Consider the following 15,072-nt stretch of genomic DNA (forward strand, 5'->3'; position numbering starts at 1 on the left):
CATGGCTGCCAATTCATTAATTGCTTTCTTGCTATAGCTGGTTTTTATATGTGGCAACAAAGGTAAATAATAGTAAAGATATTCCATTGGATTTGGTTTAGACTTTAGAGCCTCTGCAAATCCCTTTTTCTTTTTCTTTTTTTAATTCTTTTTTCTGCTATGAAGAAAGGAATCTCCTGCAAATCCGTATTGCTTAGTTCATGAAATACGGGCTTCATGTTCAAAAATTTTCAGCCCTTAAAAATATATTTTTTTTTATTTGATGAAGCTTGTTGTTCAGACTTTTGGGTGCGACAATTTCATGAATGAATATGATTTATTTTTTTCGAGCACTTCCGGGTCATCATGATTTCTCAATTTCCAAGTTATTGCGTTGCTCTTTTAACTTGGGAGCTACAATTTCGTAGGACATCTCATAATAGCCAATGCAGAAGGTTCTTTTACTAGTTTGTCCTATATATGAAGAAGGCTCCGGAGGTTAAGTAACAATCAACTTCACGATCATTATGAATTTCAGTGAAGAAAAGACCAGTACAAATCATTACCCCCATTTCGGTTCCTATTTTGTCAGGCAAGGCTGCACCTTTAAATGGGCTCCCATAAACGCAACAATACAATTTTCGGGAACGACTGAAATATAACTGCAATTTAAAAGCCTGTTAAATGTAAGATGGCTCCAACAGCTGCTGAAGGTCCATTAATTTCTGTTTCTTACATTAGATGCAACACGAGGTGTCTTTTATCACTTCCTCGGGGAGTTTGTAAAGAAATTGAATGGAATATATTTAAATAATAGAATGAAATAAAAAATATTTAAGCAGTTGAACGAAGTAAAGTAATCTTATTTAAATGTTTTAAAATAAAGAAATAAAAGGTAAATAATTTTGTTTAAAAATAAAATAGAAAAAATAAATAAATAGATTCATTTAATAACAATATTATATTGCTATAAGACCTATATATTTAAACAGTTTTAGTGAAAATTTCATTAAACAAGATTTTGTTCCCTCCAATTTCAGGTGGAATAAAAATTTGAAGTTTTAAAATAATAAAGATAAATGATTGTTTCCTTTTTACCTATTCTATTCTCTTCCATTTAGGCTCCGTTTGTTTCGACTTCAAACGGAATTCAGAAATTCTTTTCCGGAAAATAGCGTGTTTGGTAGGTTAGGAAAATTCGGTCAAACTGAAAATATTTTCAGTTTGACCGTAAAATAAGGCTTCTGAGGCGGAAAACGATTTCAGTCGTTATTTTCACTTCAAATGAATTCCGTGGCTTGCAAAACGCAGAGAGAGGGAGAGAAAAAACAGAACACAACACGCGAGATTGTCACACCCAGTGCTCCGATTCGGCGAACGATCCGGCGAACGAGCGATCGAACCTCACAACCAGAGCGCCGCGAAGATCGCGCCGTCGCGAGATCGCCTTCGACCGAGATCGCGATCGACGGCGCGATCTCGCGATCTCGCGACGCGTCGATCGCGATCTCGCGCCGTCGCGAGATCGCGATCTCGCGACGCGTCGATCGCGATCGACGCTTCGCGAGATCGCGCCGTCGATCGCGAACCCAGATTCGTCGTCCCTGATCGCCGCAGTCGCAGCACCAATTCGTCGTCCCCGATCGCGATTTGACCGGAATATGATTTTTTTTTTCTGGGTTTTATTTGTGTTTTGGTGTTCTGTATGATTTTGATTTTTGGTGTTGTTGGGGAGGTGGTGTTGCCGGAGTGTGCTGCCGTGAGTTTGGCGGAGTTTGTAGGAAAATAACATTTTCAACCATACAATCAAACACCAGAAAATATTTTTCACAACATTTTCCATAATGCAACCAAACACTTACAAATATTTTCCTTTCCGGAAAATAACATTTCCGGAAAATAAGTATTTTCCGGAAAATTACTTACATGAAACAAACACAGCCTTAATCTTCTTTCAAACAACTGAATGATCTTATCCTTCCATAAAAACTTCCATTAAAACTCCCACACAGCTAACATTCCATTTATTTCTATTCATCTCCTGTCAAAGAAATAGTGGGAAACATTTACCAATAATTTATGGTTAAACTTTGGAGTATACAAGTTAAAGGATGTTAGGTGATTTATTATTATTAATTTTTCCGAGGTTAAGACAAAAACAGGACAAAGCAGAGCATGCAATAGACCTCACTTTTATCTTCAACTTCAAATAAAAATATGAAAGAAACAAAAATTACCACTTGAATTATCCAACTACCTATCCAATAAATACTTCACACTCTACTCCCTACGCCAAATCCCAACTGCATCTGGGTATCTCCTTTTCTGATCAGAACTACATATCTATCACACTCAAATTAAATTGAAAACCTTAAAAAGTCATTAAGTCAAAGCTCATATCCTATCATCAATACCCGCCATTAATCACCTCAACCACCTTCTAAGGTCACTGGTTGAAGAAGGAGAAATCTCACCCCCAAAGCTATCAGTGCAGCATGATGAATAGTTAGACTGTTGCTCCAACCCAAAATGTGCTCCACTAACACTCTTAAAGCTTGGACTCCTCAAGTTATGCCCATAACATCCATACCCCATTCCCACACTATAAGGGTCTGGTGGTGCCGGAAATGAGAGCCTTTTCTTTGCTGATCCAACTCGCTCCCTCTCCGGTGTTGATGGCCTCTGCCTCGGTGCACTCTGAGACCTCACGCGAGCCTTAGCAGACTCGGTTGCAGCCATGTAATTAGGCAATGTAGAACCACCACTTGCACTACTACTTGCCCCACCCCTGACAGCATGTGGATGTACATTACCATTGTAATAATAGTTGGACCTTAAGCTTGGTGTTTGAGATGTAGGGTAATTTCTATCTTCTCTAGAGCAACGAGGGCTCGCTGACCGGACTTGGATAGGCCGGGTTTTCGATGGTGAGGGTGTGACAGGGGAGTGGTGAGGGTGCAGATTTTGGGGATTTCTATGGAGTGGTGAACTGGGTCTTTGTTGTTGATGATGTTGATTTTGATTTGGTCTCCGTGAATTAGGTGCCAAGTATGAGTAAGGCTGGGCTGTATCCATTTCCACGGTTTTGATAGGGTCTCTTTGATCAGTTGAGGCTCTTCCCCGGGTATCCCATGGCTTTGTGGCCATCCACCGGTCCAGCCATTTGGGTCTCTCTTCGAGCTCATCTTCATTGCCAACTGATGGGCTCCTACCAGACCTCCAAATCTATGAATGGGTGTGGAAATTTCAAAATAGGACTAATTAACTCACGGACATAACAAGAGTAAAACAGAGGAGGCATTGAAAATGAGTGTGAGAGTGAGACAGAGTAGTGGATGAAACCTGTTGAGAAAAGGCCTGAGACAATGTCTTTTCACGCTTCATTGCAGCTTCCTTTCTTTGCCGCAACATAGCTTTCACTTCCTCAACTGTGTGTGGCCTGTCGTCCCAATCATCAGCTATGCTACTCACTTCTCTTGACTGTGAATTACCCACAAATTAACTTTGAAATACTTAAATCTTAGAAGCTCAATAGCGTCAAAAACCACAATAGGAAACATTTCTGTTTGATTGACATTTTGGAAACAGGAAAAAGGGGCTTGGGTTTGTTTTAAAATCATTCCACTTTTTACAGAACAAGAAAAGTCCTTCCAAAACATTGACTAAGACGTTGACTTAGGATCAAAAACCAAACTTACAACTGATTTCCTGTCTGAAATGTCTTGAAGATACCTCGACTCCCAAACGCTGTTTGTGTCACTGAATGTAGATTTTCTGCTGCCTTCATGAGAGAGCCTCATACGCTGGTCAAGCACCCTAGATTGCACACGAACCAGTGCTTGCATGCACTTAAGAGTCATCTTCGCTTGCTTTCTAACATTATGACCTCTCACTAAAGCTTGTAACTTTACTAAGCCCTTAAGTGCACGAAGTGCTCTCCTCGCCTACAAGTACAACACACGCAATGCTAAATACTACTAAATAGTCTCTTCAACTATAAAAAATAGAGGTTTAGACTTAGATCTATATTTGGCTTACCAAATATCCCCTAAAAGCTGTCTGAATAACTATGGCAGATTTGTGCTGTTTAGCTTGATTAGCAGGCCTGGACAGCCGAGCCACCTCCACCGCCGCTTGGGCTGTGACCATTGCAGCCTCGGCGGTGGCCACCGCCACCTCAAGCGCATGCTTTCGCTCTGCAGCTGCCGTCGCTGTCGACTCATGGTTCGCCGGTGCAACAGTGGAGTCAGGCGTGGGCTTTGGTTGCTGGGTTTCCTGATGTGCTACTGTTTCTTGGTTTGTGGGTTTTCTGAACGGCCATCTTCGCTTTTCTCTCTTCTGCTAAAAAAAAACAAAAAAGACCCAGTTAAAAGATGTTGTTAAACAGATCAAGAAGCGAAAGAACGTTGAATTTTTGAGACTTAGTGAGGCACAGACCTTTTCATCATCATCTTTAGTAGGAGATCTGAAAGCTCTTTTGACTGCAGTTAACCATGAAGTGCCTCCCTTCTTCCCCATCAAAAAATGAGGTAAAAAAATCCGAGCTGCATTTACAGCTAAGCTGCTAAAATAGATGACAAAGACCAGAGAGAACTTTTGAGAGTTAAAGAAAGATGATGCGCTCTCTGGTTTGTACAATAGCGCCCACCTCTTTAACCGTGCATGTGAGGTGGTTCCCTGTGTATGAGAGATATAGGAGAGAGAAAGAGAGAGTATAATAGTCTGAGTCTGAGAGCATTTCATTTATCAAGAAATAAAATTTTTTTTAAATTTAAAAAAAAATGGAAAATATATGGGAAATATGAGTGAGGAATGAGGATGAAACTGCAGACTGACGTACTAACTGTTGAGATGAGCTGAGAAAGAATCTATCTATTGCATTGCATGATTGCATCTGTTCCTGGAAGCAATAGCAAAGCCTCTGTGGGGCTGAACTCACGCTTCATGTTATCAAAAATCAGCTCATAAATTGTCATAAAAAATTCAGCTCATAAATCATTCTCCCAGTGCTCATAAATTATTCAAATTCGTTTTTATTTTCGGTATGTAGACTTTTTTTATCATTAATAAATAAAAGAGGTTAAATTTTATGGGAATTAGGTATAAATGCTTTGGTTTACATCTTCTAAGAACATGCTACATCATCTTATTAGTAAGAGTCTTTTGGGTTAATATTGCAAAATCTAAAATTAATTTGCGTTATAGGAACTGTTGGAAGTTATTTGGCAGATTGAGGAGAGAGACTGAATTTCGGCATCACCATTGCCGAAATTCAACCAAATAGTAGGAGAGAGAAGAATCAAATGGAGGAAAGAGAAAATGTTGAATTTCGGCAACGTGGATGCCGAAATTCCACTGCCCCTATTCAGCCAATTTCGGCATCACCATTATGAGTAAAAAAAAGTTTCATGTCCACAATATTTTCACAATAAATCACATGTAATTAGTTATTATTAGTTCAAAAAAATTTGTGACAACTAATTGTGGCAATGGCATTGCCGAAATAGGAAAAAAAAATTTGTGGCAAACTAATTGTGACAATACCATTTCTGAAATAGGTAGAAAAATAAAAGTGACAAACTAATTAAGGCAATTGCATTACCAAAATAGGAAGAAAAAAAAATTGTGACAACCAAATTGTGGCAATACTATTGCCGAAATAGGGGAATAAAAAAAAAAATTTAGCAATTGTGGCAATGGGATTGCCGAAAATGTGAGGGAAAAAAAAAATTATGGCAATGAGATTACCGAAAATGTGAGAAAAAAAAAAAAAAAAAGGAAAATGATTACTTGCTATTGCCGAAAATGTAAAAAAAAAAAAAAAAAAAAAAAAAAAAAGAAAAGAAAAAAAGAAGAAGAAGGATTACGGCAATGCTATTGCCGTAATCCTTCTTCTTCTTCTTTTTTCTTTCTTTTTTTTTTTTTTTTTTTTTTTTTTCACATTTTCGGCAATGCTATTGCCGTAATTCTTATCTTTTTTTTTTTTTTGTTTATCACATTTTCGTCAATATAATTTCCGAAATAGGGAAACAAAATTTTTCCCCTATTTCGGCAATTTCATTGCCACAATCCTTCTCTTTTTTTTTTTTTCTCACATTTTCGGCAATGCGTCATAATTTTTTTTTTTCCCTCACATTTTTGGCAATGGCATTACCGAAATAGGGAAGTTTCCCTACCTATTTCGGCAATCCCATTGCCACAATTGCTTAAATTTTTTTTTTATTCCCTTATTTCGGCAATAGTATTGCCACAATTTGGTTGTAACAAATTTTTTTTTCTCCCTATTTCGGTAATGCAATTGCCTTAATTAGTTTGTCACTTTTATTTTTCTCCCTATTTTGGAAATGGTATTGTCACAATTAGTTTGCCACAAATTTTTTTTTTCCTATTTCGGCAATGCCATTGCCACAATTAGTTGTCACAAATTTTTTTTGAACTAATAATAACTAATTACATGTGATTTATTGTGAAAATATTGTGGACATGAAACTTTTTTTTACTCATAATGGTGATGCCGAAATTGGCTGAATAGGGGCAGTGGAATTTCGGCATCCACGTTGCCGAAATTCAACATTTTCTCTTTCCTCCCTTTGATTCTTCTCTCTCCTACTTTTTGGTTGAATTTCGGCAATGGTGATGCCGAAATTCAGTCTCTCTCCTCAATCTGCCAAATAACTTCCAACAGTTCCTATAACGCAAATTAATTTTAGATTTTGCAATATTAACCCAAAAGACTCTATTAGTAAAACATAAATGCATCTAACCATGTAAGATAACATTTTAATAAACATCATATTTTAGGTTTTATTTAAGGAATAATATTGTGTTATTAGGTGTAGTAGAATATATTGAGTTTTTAGTGAAATTGTGTTGTACCTTTATGTGAGAACTCATTTTCCTCTCCTTTATGTGTGTGTTTATTTCTCAATGAATAAATAAATATATATATATATATAGAGAGAGAGAGAGAGAGAGAGAGAGATATATATTTAAGTAAAAGGCTAGTATGACAATATCTTATTGAACAAGATAAAACATGAATTTTACACGAAATCATTGTCATATTACTAGCTCCAAATAAAAAGGTAGAATAGAGCGATCAAAGTGGCTTCCTCCACTTTAATGTTACCATTGTGGCATCCACAATGTAGACTTTTGTTTATGTTCTTATTCCATCGTTTTGCGTATTTAAGTTTCTTTTAATAATGTTCTTTTTCATATTATTAAAAAAAAAATTGCTTATATTTTTCTAGTCAAAATATATTGAATTTTCTAGATTTCGAATTTAAAATTGTGAGAAGTACTAGACAAAATAATGATCAAGCCTTCACTAATGAAATCATTTCTTGAGCACGTAAATATAGTTTGAAGTAGTGGGCTTATCAATTTTGTACTCTAATTAGATAAATTTACAGGTGAGAATAGGTTATTATAGGTCCACTTATTTTCTTTTTTTTAAAAAAAAATAAGCAGTTCATAAAAAAAAAAAAAGTAATGTTAGGAGAGCGCATATCAAATTTCAAATGTATACACATGGCCTTTTACAACACGTTATGCGTGGAATCTACTAGTGTATGGACACAACTTGTTATGAGAGAGTTGGATATATGCACTCGAAACATGATATATATTTGCATAGTGCTAGAGCCACCAAAAAAAATTCATTGACTTTTTTACTTCCCACTCACAAGCATTTACATCACCTAGGTCCCATTGCAGTACAAATTTGAGAGGAGGGTGAAAATTTTATGAACATTTTCAGTGCCTCTAGCATTTTTGGCTGAAAAAGTTTGCTTATTTGGTATTTTGAATCATTTTAAAAGTTCATTTAAATTTTCAATTTATTCTAACCTCACTTAAAAAAAAAAAAAAACGTGATAAATTTCAATTGTAACACGTGAATGCTAACTAAATTTTCAGGGCCTTTTTTACTTAATAAAACTTTTTTTAAAGCAACAAAATAGAACCATTTGAAACTTATCTCAAAACATAACCGTCTTTAGATCTTGTCTTTTAAAGAGATGAGTCCCTGTTGCCTCTTCCAAACGTTCGAAGAGAAGAGTTTTACTTAAAAAAAAAAAATGCAAATTTGAATAGTCAAGATGGAATGGGAGTCATGAAGCATTGTCTCTCGTGGCAATATCGCAACCATAATTGCAACAAAATTAAAAATTCAATCACCAAATCCCATCACGCAAATATCCACTCTATAGGTGGACGGTAGGGGAAGTACATTATCAAGTGATCCATAAAGATAAGAAAAAAAAGTGTTAAGTGTGAACTTGAAAGTAAGAGAGAAAAGCTATATTAATCCAACGCCTCCTCGGGCCTTCCGAGGATATTGATAATTTTTTTCGACCTAAGAGCATTCACATCAGCTCGTTTAAAAGATTCCTTCTATTTTACATCAAAAACCTACTTTTTCTATTTTACACCATCATTTTTACAAAATACCAACATCAGTTCATCTATTCTACCACCACTCTTATTTAAATAATCAATTTCCTTAATTATTTTATTATTCCTCACCTAACCCATTACCGTTTTTATACCCGCTTTCTCTCTCTCTCTATCATATTTCTGATTTCCTCTTCTCTCTCCATCTGATTTCTTTTTCTTTCTCTATACCCGGTCTATCCTATTTCTGATTTCCTCCTCTCTCCATCTGATTTCTTTCTCTCTCTCTATACCCGGTCTATCATATTTCTGATTTCCTCTTCTATCTCTCCATCCGATCCACTCTCTGTCTCCGATCCGAGCAGGGAGCACGGCGCCGAGAAGAACTTTCGATCCACTCTCTCTGTCTCCGATCCAAGCACGGCGAGAAGAACGCCGATCCAAGCACGCCGATCTGCCACAAGCGCCGATCCGCTCTCTCTGTCTCCGATCCAAGCATGGCGAGAAGAACTCCGATCCAAGCACGGCGAGAAGAACGCCGATCCAAGCACTCCGATCCAAGCACGCCGATCTGCCACAAGTTCCGATCCACTCTCTCTGTCTCCGTTGGTGTGTCCATGTGTGGGTGTGTTTGGTTTTGTGGTGTTTCTGGGTGATTTTGTTGTTGATTTTGTGGTTGATTTTTTATTTATGTTGTTGATTTTTTATTTTGACTGTGGGAGTGTGTGTATAAGAGGAAGAAGCAGTTGATGATGATGATGATGAGGTTGTGCAGATGGAGAAGAGAGAGAAAAAAACGAGCGAAATTAGAAATTATTATAATAATGTATAGACGAGCTACAGTAACCATGTATATATGCACGGTTACTGTAGCTCATGGAAATTTTTAGATGATTTTACACAGGTTTACATGAGCTGATGTGGGATGTTTTTTGGCCAAAATGTGTAAAATTTGCACTGTAGATCTATTTTAGAAGACTTTAGATGGTCTGATGTGAATGCTCTAAGAGTTTTCTATCGCAATCCATTTGGAGTTTTCTTTTTCTTTATTAAACTCTTGACCCATCCTATTAATTGTGATGTTCATTTAAGTAGTAATTCTTACTGGGGAGTACATTTTGACCCACACAATTGAATTTTTTTTTAATTTAATTAATTTGAAGAAAAATTTTATAAATTGGAAAATTAATCACAACCGTTAACAAAAATGGCAAAAATGGATGAAAAGACTTTAATTGAATAAACTTGAAAGTTAGAGTACTAAAATGAACAAAAACAAAATTAGAAAATTAAAATGAATTTTGATTAAAAATTGAAGGTAAGTTTTGCATTTTAGATTTTTTTAGATTTTTTTTTTTTTTTTGGTTTGGTTAACATATAAGAGGGTAAGTACAAAACAGAACAAAGTCCCTCCGTTGTGAACACAAAAAACAGGCTATTTTTGGCTACAGTCTTTAAATTATCTCTGGGCAAAGGAATGGGGTCATCTGTAACCTTTACTATATCTACATTTATAAAAGAGCATGTGGTTTAGTGATCTTTCTGCGGTCATGGTCATGGACTACAGTTAATGGGGTTGTCAGAAAGTACATCAGCAGCTTTTATATATATGTATGTATTTATTTTCTTATAATTATATATATATATAATTATATATATATATATATATATATATAGAGAAAGAGACTAGAGAGAGAGATAGAATAGTCAGGACGTGAGAAAAAAATGGGTCGGGGAGGAGCAGTGGCCGACTGAGTGATATCGAGGAGAACGTCGAGAGTTGAGAGGCACGAGAGCACGTTGATGGTTTGCACAATAACCAAAAGTGCTTTTAAAAGGAACCAAACAAAACCAAAAGCCCTTTTTTTTTTTTTTTTTTTTCTTTTACTGGATAAAAAAAAGGCTTTGTGCTTCTCACTTTCTGCTCAGAAACAACTGGCCACCTCTCATGCTGTCACGTGCTGGCAGAAACTAGTACAGCATATCCAGTGGTTGATCATCGACGGTGGTCCTCAATTTCTATCACTTATTTTATTACATCTTTCTCAAATCAAATCATGTGGTTCGTAGACTAATAATACTATCAAGTCATTGTTGGGATCCTAGTTGGCAGGTTGCTTTTTTATTTTGGAAGACTGGTCAAACTGTGGATCATCATCTTGGTCTCGTTTTTCATTTGGTCATTATCTCATTGGGTCATTCCAATTGCCCAAACTAGTAGGATTCTTGGGACACTGTTTCTCTTACTTGATTTTACCAGGCCAAGTTTAGATTACAGTACTAGAGTTGTTTGTTAGTTGAGGAAGGTTATACCAACTCACATCACATCTCTACGGAATTAAATGGCCTAAGTATATTTTTGGTTGTTAAATTTTGGATTTGTTTTCAATTTAACTCTATTTATGTTTCAAAATTTTCAATTTAGTCTTTTTATATTTGATTCATTTTTATATTGGCTTTTTAGGTTTAAAAATTTTCAATTTGACTTTTCACTTTTAATCCTTTATGAAAATGAAAATTTTGAAATGTAAAAGGCCAAATAGAAAATTGAATCAAACATGAAATGTCCAAATTAAAATTTTGAAATATAAAGAGATAGTATGAAAACAAATAGCACATGAAGGGAAAAAAATGAAAAAAATTTTGAACTTTAAGGCTTCGTTTTGTTAGAAGGGAAAAGTGGGAGAATAGAAAATATTTTAGTTTCCCCTCTTGGAGTTTTGTTAATGTATGAAAAAATGGAAGGGTGAAAAAATCTTTTATTTGGTTGAGAATAAATATGAGAGAATAGAAAATAAAGTTTGTATAAATTTACAACCATATCCCTATTAAATAAAATAAAATAAAAATGCAGGGACACAAAAATCAAACAGCACAAGCCCACTTAGAATAGTGAGGATTGTGCGGCTCAACTAGACCCAAATCAATAGATATTTGTAAGAGAGTGGGTTAAATAGAGTTTATGTACATATAAGGCTTATCACAAGCTTGCCCGAGGAGGCAATTCTTACACATAATGATACAATGTTCACTTTCTTTTCTCAATACTCTTGTTCTAGTTTCTCTCTTTCCCTTGTTTTTTTTCTGGATCCCTTTCACTTGGAAGTTCCTTTTCCTTATATACTTTTAGCCCTTTACATCTTGGCCCTCCATCTCCACCTACCCAAGCTCTCACTATGACACTTGTCCCCTTAAATTTCTGTTGAAAGTGGTAGAATGAGCTACTTAGTTATGAATTCCACTGTTCAAGTCACTTCCTCATCAATGCAATTGATAAATTTGTTGCCAATCATTTAATGCGGAGGCAGTAGGATAACTCTCACTAGAGACTTCCCCTAATTTCCATGATTCTCTCTCTACACCTCATCCTCCTCATCTGGACTTCTCAGAAGTCTCTTGTCTCTTCCCCTCCCATCCTCGAGTGGATTCCCTCTTCGGGCTTATGATGCCTTAATAATGACGATAATAGCTCATCAAACCTTTCCTTGGTCCTTGGGCCCCCACAATAGTCCCCTAAAACCTTGCTATTAACCCTGAGGTAAAAAGTAAGGTTTTTGTCATACCTTTTCCACGTGATACGTGCTAAACTCGTTCCCATGTGACAACGTCTCTTCAAATGTCTCTAGCACGTCCTTGGCGCTTCAGAATCCACGATCTCATATTTATTGTGTCAGGCAGCTGCTTGTCCCCTTACGTTCTACAGTGTGATGATGATCCTACGGTCCTCATTTACTCGTATTTATGAGTGGGAACTTTACCACTCATTTTTTACCTCTATATAAGGAGAGGGTGAGGCTAAATCTTCTCCATTTACTCATTTAGCCATTTTTTGTTGAAGCAGTAGTCCGAGCAGAGATTCTTTCATTGCTTATAGGTGCGTCCAAATTTATTTTACTCTTATACTTAGACTCCTTATTGCCTATACTATAAGTTTCCATGGGTAGATTTGCTAGGTTAGTGGATACCCTCGAAGGCATGGCCGCTTTTAGGGCTCAATATAGGATCCCTAACGGTGTTGAACTTCAACACTGCAAATTGGGCGAGTGGTTGGTCTTGAATAGACCTCTCGGCTCAGTAGTAATTCGGATGATCGCCTTTATAGAAGGCGGGATGGAAATCCCCATGGGTAGGGTTACTAGAGACTTCCTTATGAACTATAGGCTATCTCCTACCCAATGCACCCCCAACATTTTTAGGGTTCTTGGTAGCATAGATATGATAAACCGTAAAATGGGGATCAACCTTACATGGCATGACGTAAACTGGGTATACAATTGCCAAAAAGGGAAGGAAATAAATTATTGTATTAAATGGAGGGTACCTTCCGTTAGGCTAATCTCTTGTATGCCTGAGCCCAACAAGACCATGGACGAGGACTTCCTCATCGTCTCGGGAGACTGACATGATGGTTTGCATTGTCCCACCCAAAAGGGGGAACTAGGTAGGGTTCCCATAAACATTAGATGTGTGTAGGGTTTTTCTTACATCAATAAAATTTCCGTAAAGTTTTGTTTGTTTATTTATTTTTATGACTTATGCTATTTGTTCACTTATAGACGAACATTACACTACCACGAACAAGAACTTCGTAAACGTTCCCAAACTCAACCAAATCCTGAGATCAACAATTTTCCTTCATAAGGATGGTCAACTTCGGGTGGTACACATGATCGTCGGTTTCACCCCTATTTCCAAGTGTTTTCAAGGTCCTAAGCACGTGATTAGAGCTAAAGACCCCAAGCTAGCGTTGATTGTCGTAGCAGTCCCCGGTTTTCTGTTAATAAAACCTCCTCTAGCTAGAACCCAAGATGCTCAACTCCCAGCCCCACTTGTAACCAAACTCCTCTACTCCTAGGAGCCTCCCATTCCTTCAGACAACGAAGTTTAGGAGTCCATTCCTGAACTCGTCTAGGAAGTGAAAGATAGGGACTTTGAAGTTTTCTACTAGCAAGAGGACTCCGAAGACCTTCCTAATACCTCCTAACACCATTTACTCCTTGCTCAAGTAAGCACTAGCCAAGAGGAAGCCAACATACCTGAAGGGATGGTGCTCGAGGAAAAGACCCCAGATTTGCTAGCACTGCTCATTGCTTATGCTAGGGGTGCCTCCCCAGCAGTTCCTATGGTCCCTCGACCACCAACTCCTACCCCCACGGGCACGTCTTCTGGTGACGTCGTGGATAAAAAGAGGAAAAAAAGTACAAGGGGGCAAAGGATCCGAGGACACTAAAGAGGGGGAAGTTACACGTTTTTCCTAGCAACCCCTAAACAAGGAAGCCCGAACTACTAGGGCTCAGCAAAAGAAAAGTGTTCCCTTTGGGGCCTCCTAAGGAACTGAAGGGGAGCAACAGCTAAAGGCCTCTGCTTGGAGGCCTTCTTTTGTGCTAAGTTTAGGGAACCCTATCATGGATAATGCCAACCTCAGGGATACCCAGAAGGGTAGGTCGGGCATCCAAGCTGAATGCCTGGAAAAGGCCCTCATTTTACCCGAGGACATGTAGGAGCTCCGGTCCTTTTAGAAGCACGAGGTCTTCTTGTCACTAAAAAGAGATCTTGCCAAGGTATATAATCACCTTCTTCTTTGTATAACTTAACATAAAACATGTATAAATCCTGACCCTTAGTAATTTTGTAGTCTATACAAGTAGCCTTTGTGGCTGAAGAATAGAAGGACCACACCCTTAGTCAGGCTCACGAGGCTGAAGGCAAGCTGGGAGTAGCTGAGAGGGCCCATGAAGAGACTAATAAGAAGCTCAAAAAGACTCTCTCCCAACTGACCGAAGTAGAGAATTCTCGAAAGAATGTTGAGGCTGCCTTGGCCAACTATGAGAAATAAGCTGTAGAGTCCCTAGAGGCTCAAAAGAAAGCTGAAAACCAACTGGCCTCAACCATAGTGAAGGTTAAACAGCAACAAAAGTAGCTGGAGGCAAAGGATGACGAGAGGGCTAAGGCCGAGCAGGCGGCTTATGATGCGAGCATGATTAAGACTGTCCAACTCAAGGATGTCACTCGAGCCTTTTGCCTTAAGGTATAGGGTCAAGCCCTCACTGTAGCTGGGATTAGCACTGAATCAGAGCTTAAAGCCCTTGATAGAGTGTATTACCCCCCAACCTAGCACTTGGCCCCTAGCCTTTCTCAGCCCTCAACTGATCCTGGCTCTACCTCTGCCTCTAACTCAATCTAGCTTGCTACTACCCCAGCTGCCACATCTACTACAGAGAAAGGGCAAGAGCAGCCACCTCTAGTAGCTGTTATGGACGTGGAGACAGAAGAAGCAATTGAAGTGGGATAGCTGAAGAGGAAGAAGAAGGAAAAGGAGAAAGTAAAAGAGGGAGGGAAGGATAAAGAAACATCAACATAATTGAGTCCTAGGTTAAGATACAATTAGTCAATTTTGTAATTGGGCTTAAATTTAGTTGATGCCCCTTTTCCTTCTATTGTAATCCAACTCCTAAACTTTAATGAAAACATCCAACTTTTACTTTATAAATTTTCATCCATCTAAGTTTAATCTGTTTGAGTATGTCACCTGCTTTATTATTATTATTTTTTTATCTATAACATACTAACATTTGACTAACTTAATTAATTACCCTCACTATCCTATTCAACATGAAATGTTCATTTGAGGAAGTTACTAAACTAACACTTAGGGCGATTTGTAACCATATTTTGACACTTAGTAAAAATTTCAAA

At 37.6% G+C, this 15,072-nt stretch overlaps 1 protein-coding gene across 2 annotated transcripts; it reads right to left on the minus strand.

Moving 5' to 3' along the window:
- Positions 1-2,150: 2,150 nt before the first annotated feature.
- Positions 2,151-4,718, minus strand: LOC115954520 (protein IQ-DOMAIN 1). 2 transcript variants are annotated; one of them, XM_031072391.1, is made up of 5 exons: positions 4,417-4,718; positions 4,018-4,320; positions 3,678-3,923; positions 3,322-3,459; positions 2,151-3,204 (listed from the first exon to the last, which is right to left on the minus strand). In XM_031072391.1, the coding sequence occupies exons 1-5, from the start codon at positions 4,495-4,497 to the stop codon at positions 2,404-2,406; spliced, it is 1,569 nt and encodes a 522-aa protein (XP_030928251.1). In that variant the 5' UTR covers positions 4,498-4,718; the 3' UTR covers positions 2,151-2,403. The 2 variants fall into 2 exon arrangements, with proteins under 2 accessions (XP_030928251.1, XP_030928252.1); XM_031072392.1 differs by having other exon boundaries at positions 4,018-4,317; positions 4,417-4,715.
- Positions 4,719-15,072: the final 10,354 nt, after the last annotated feature.

This window comes from Quercus lobata, chromosome 8, assembly GCF_001633185.2.
Source record: "Quercus lobata isolate SW786 chromosome 8, ValleyOak3.0 Primary Assembly, whole genome shotgun sequence".
Taxonomy (NCBI): domain Eukaryota; kingdom Viridiplantae; phylum Streptophyta; class Magnoliopsida; order Fagales; family Fagaceae; genus Quercus; species Quercus lobata.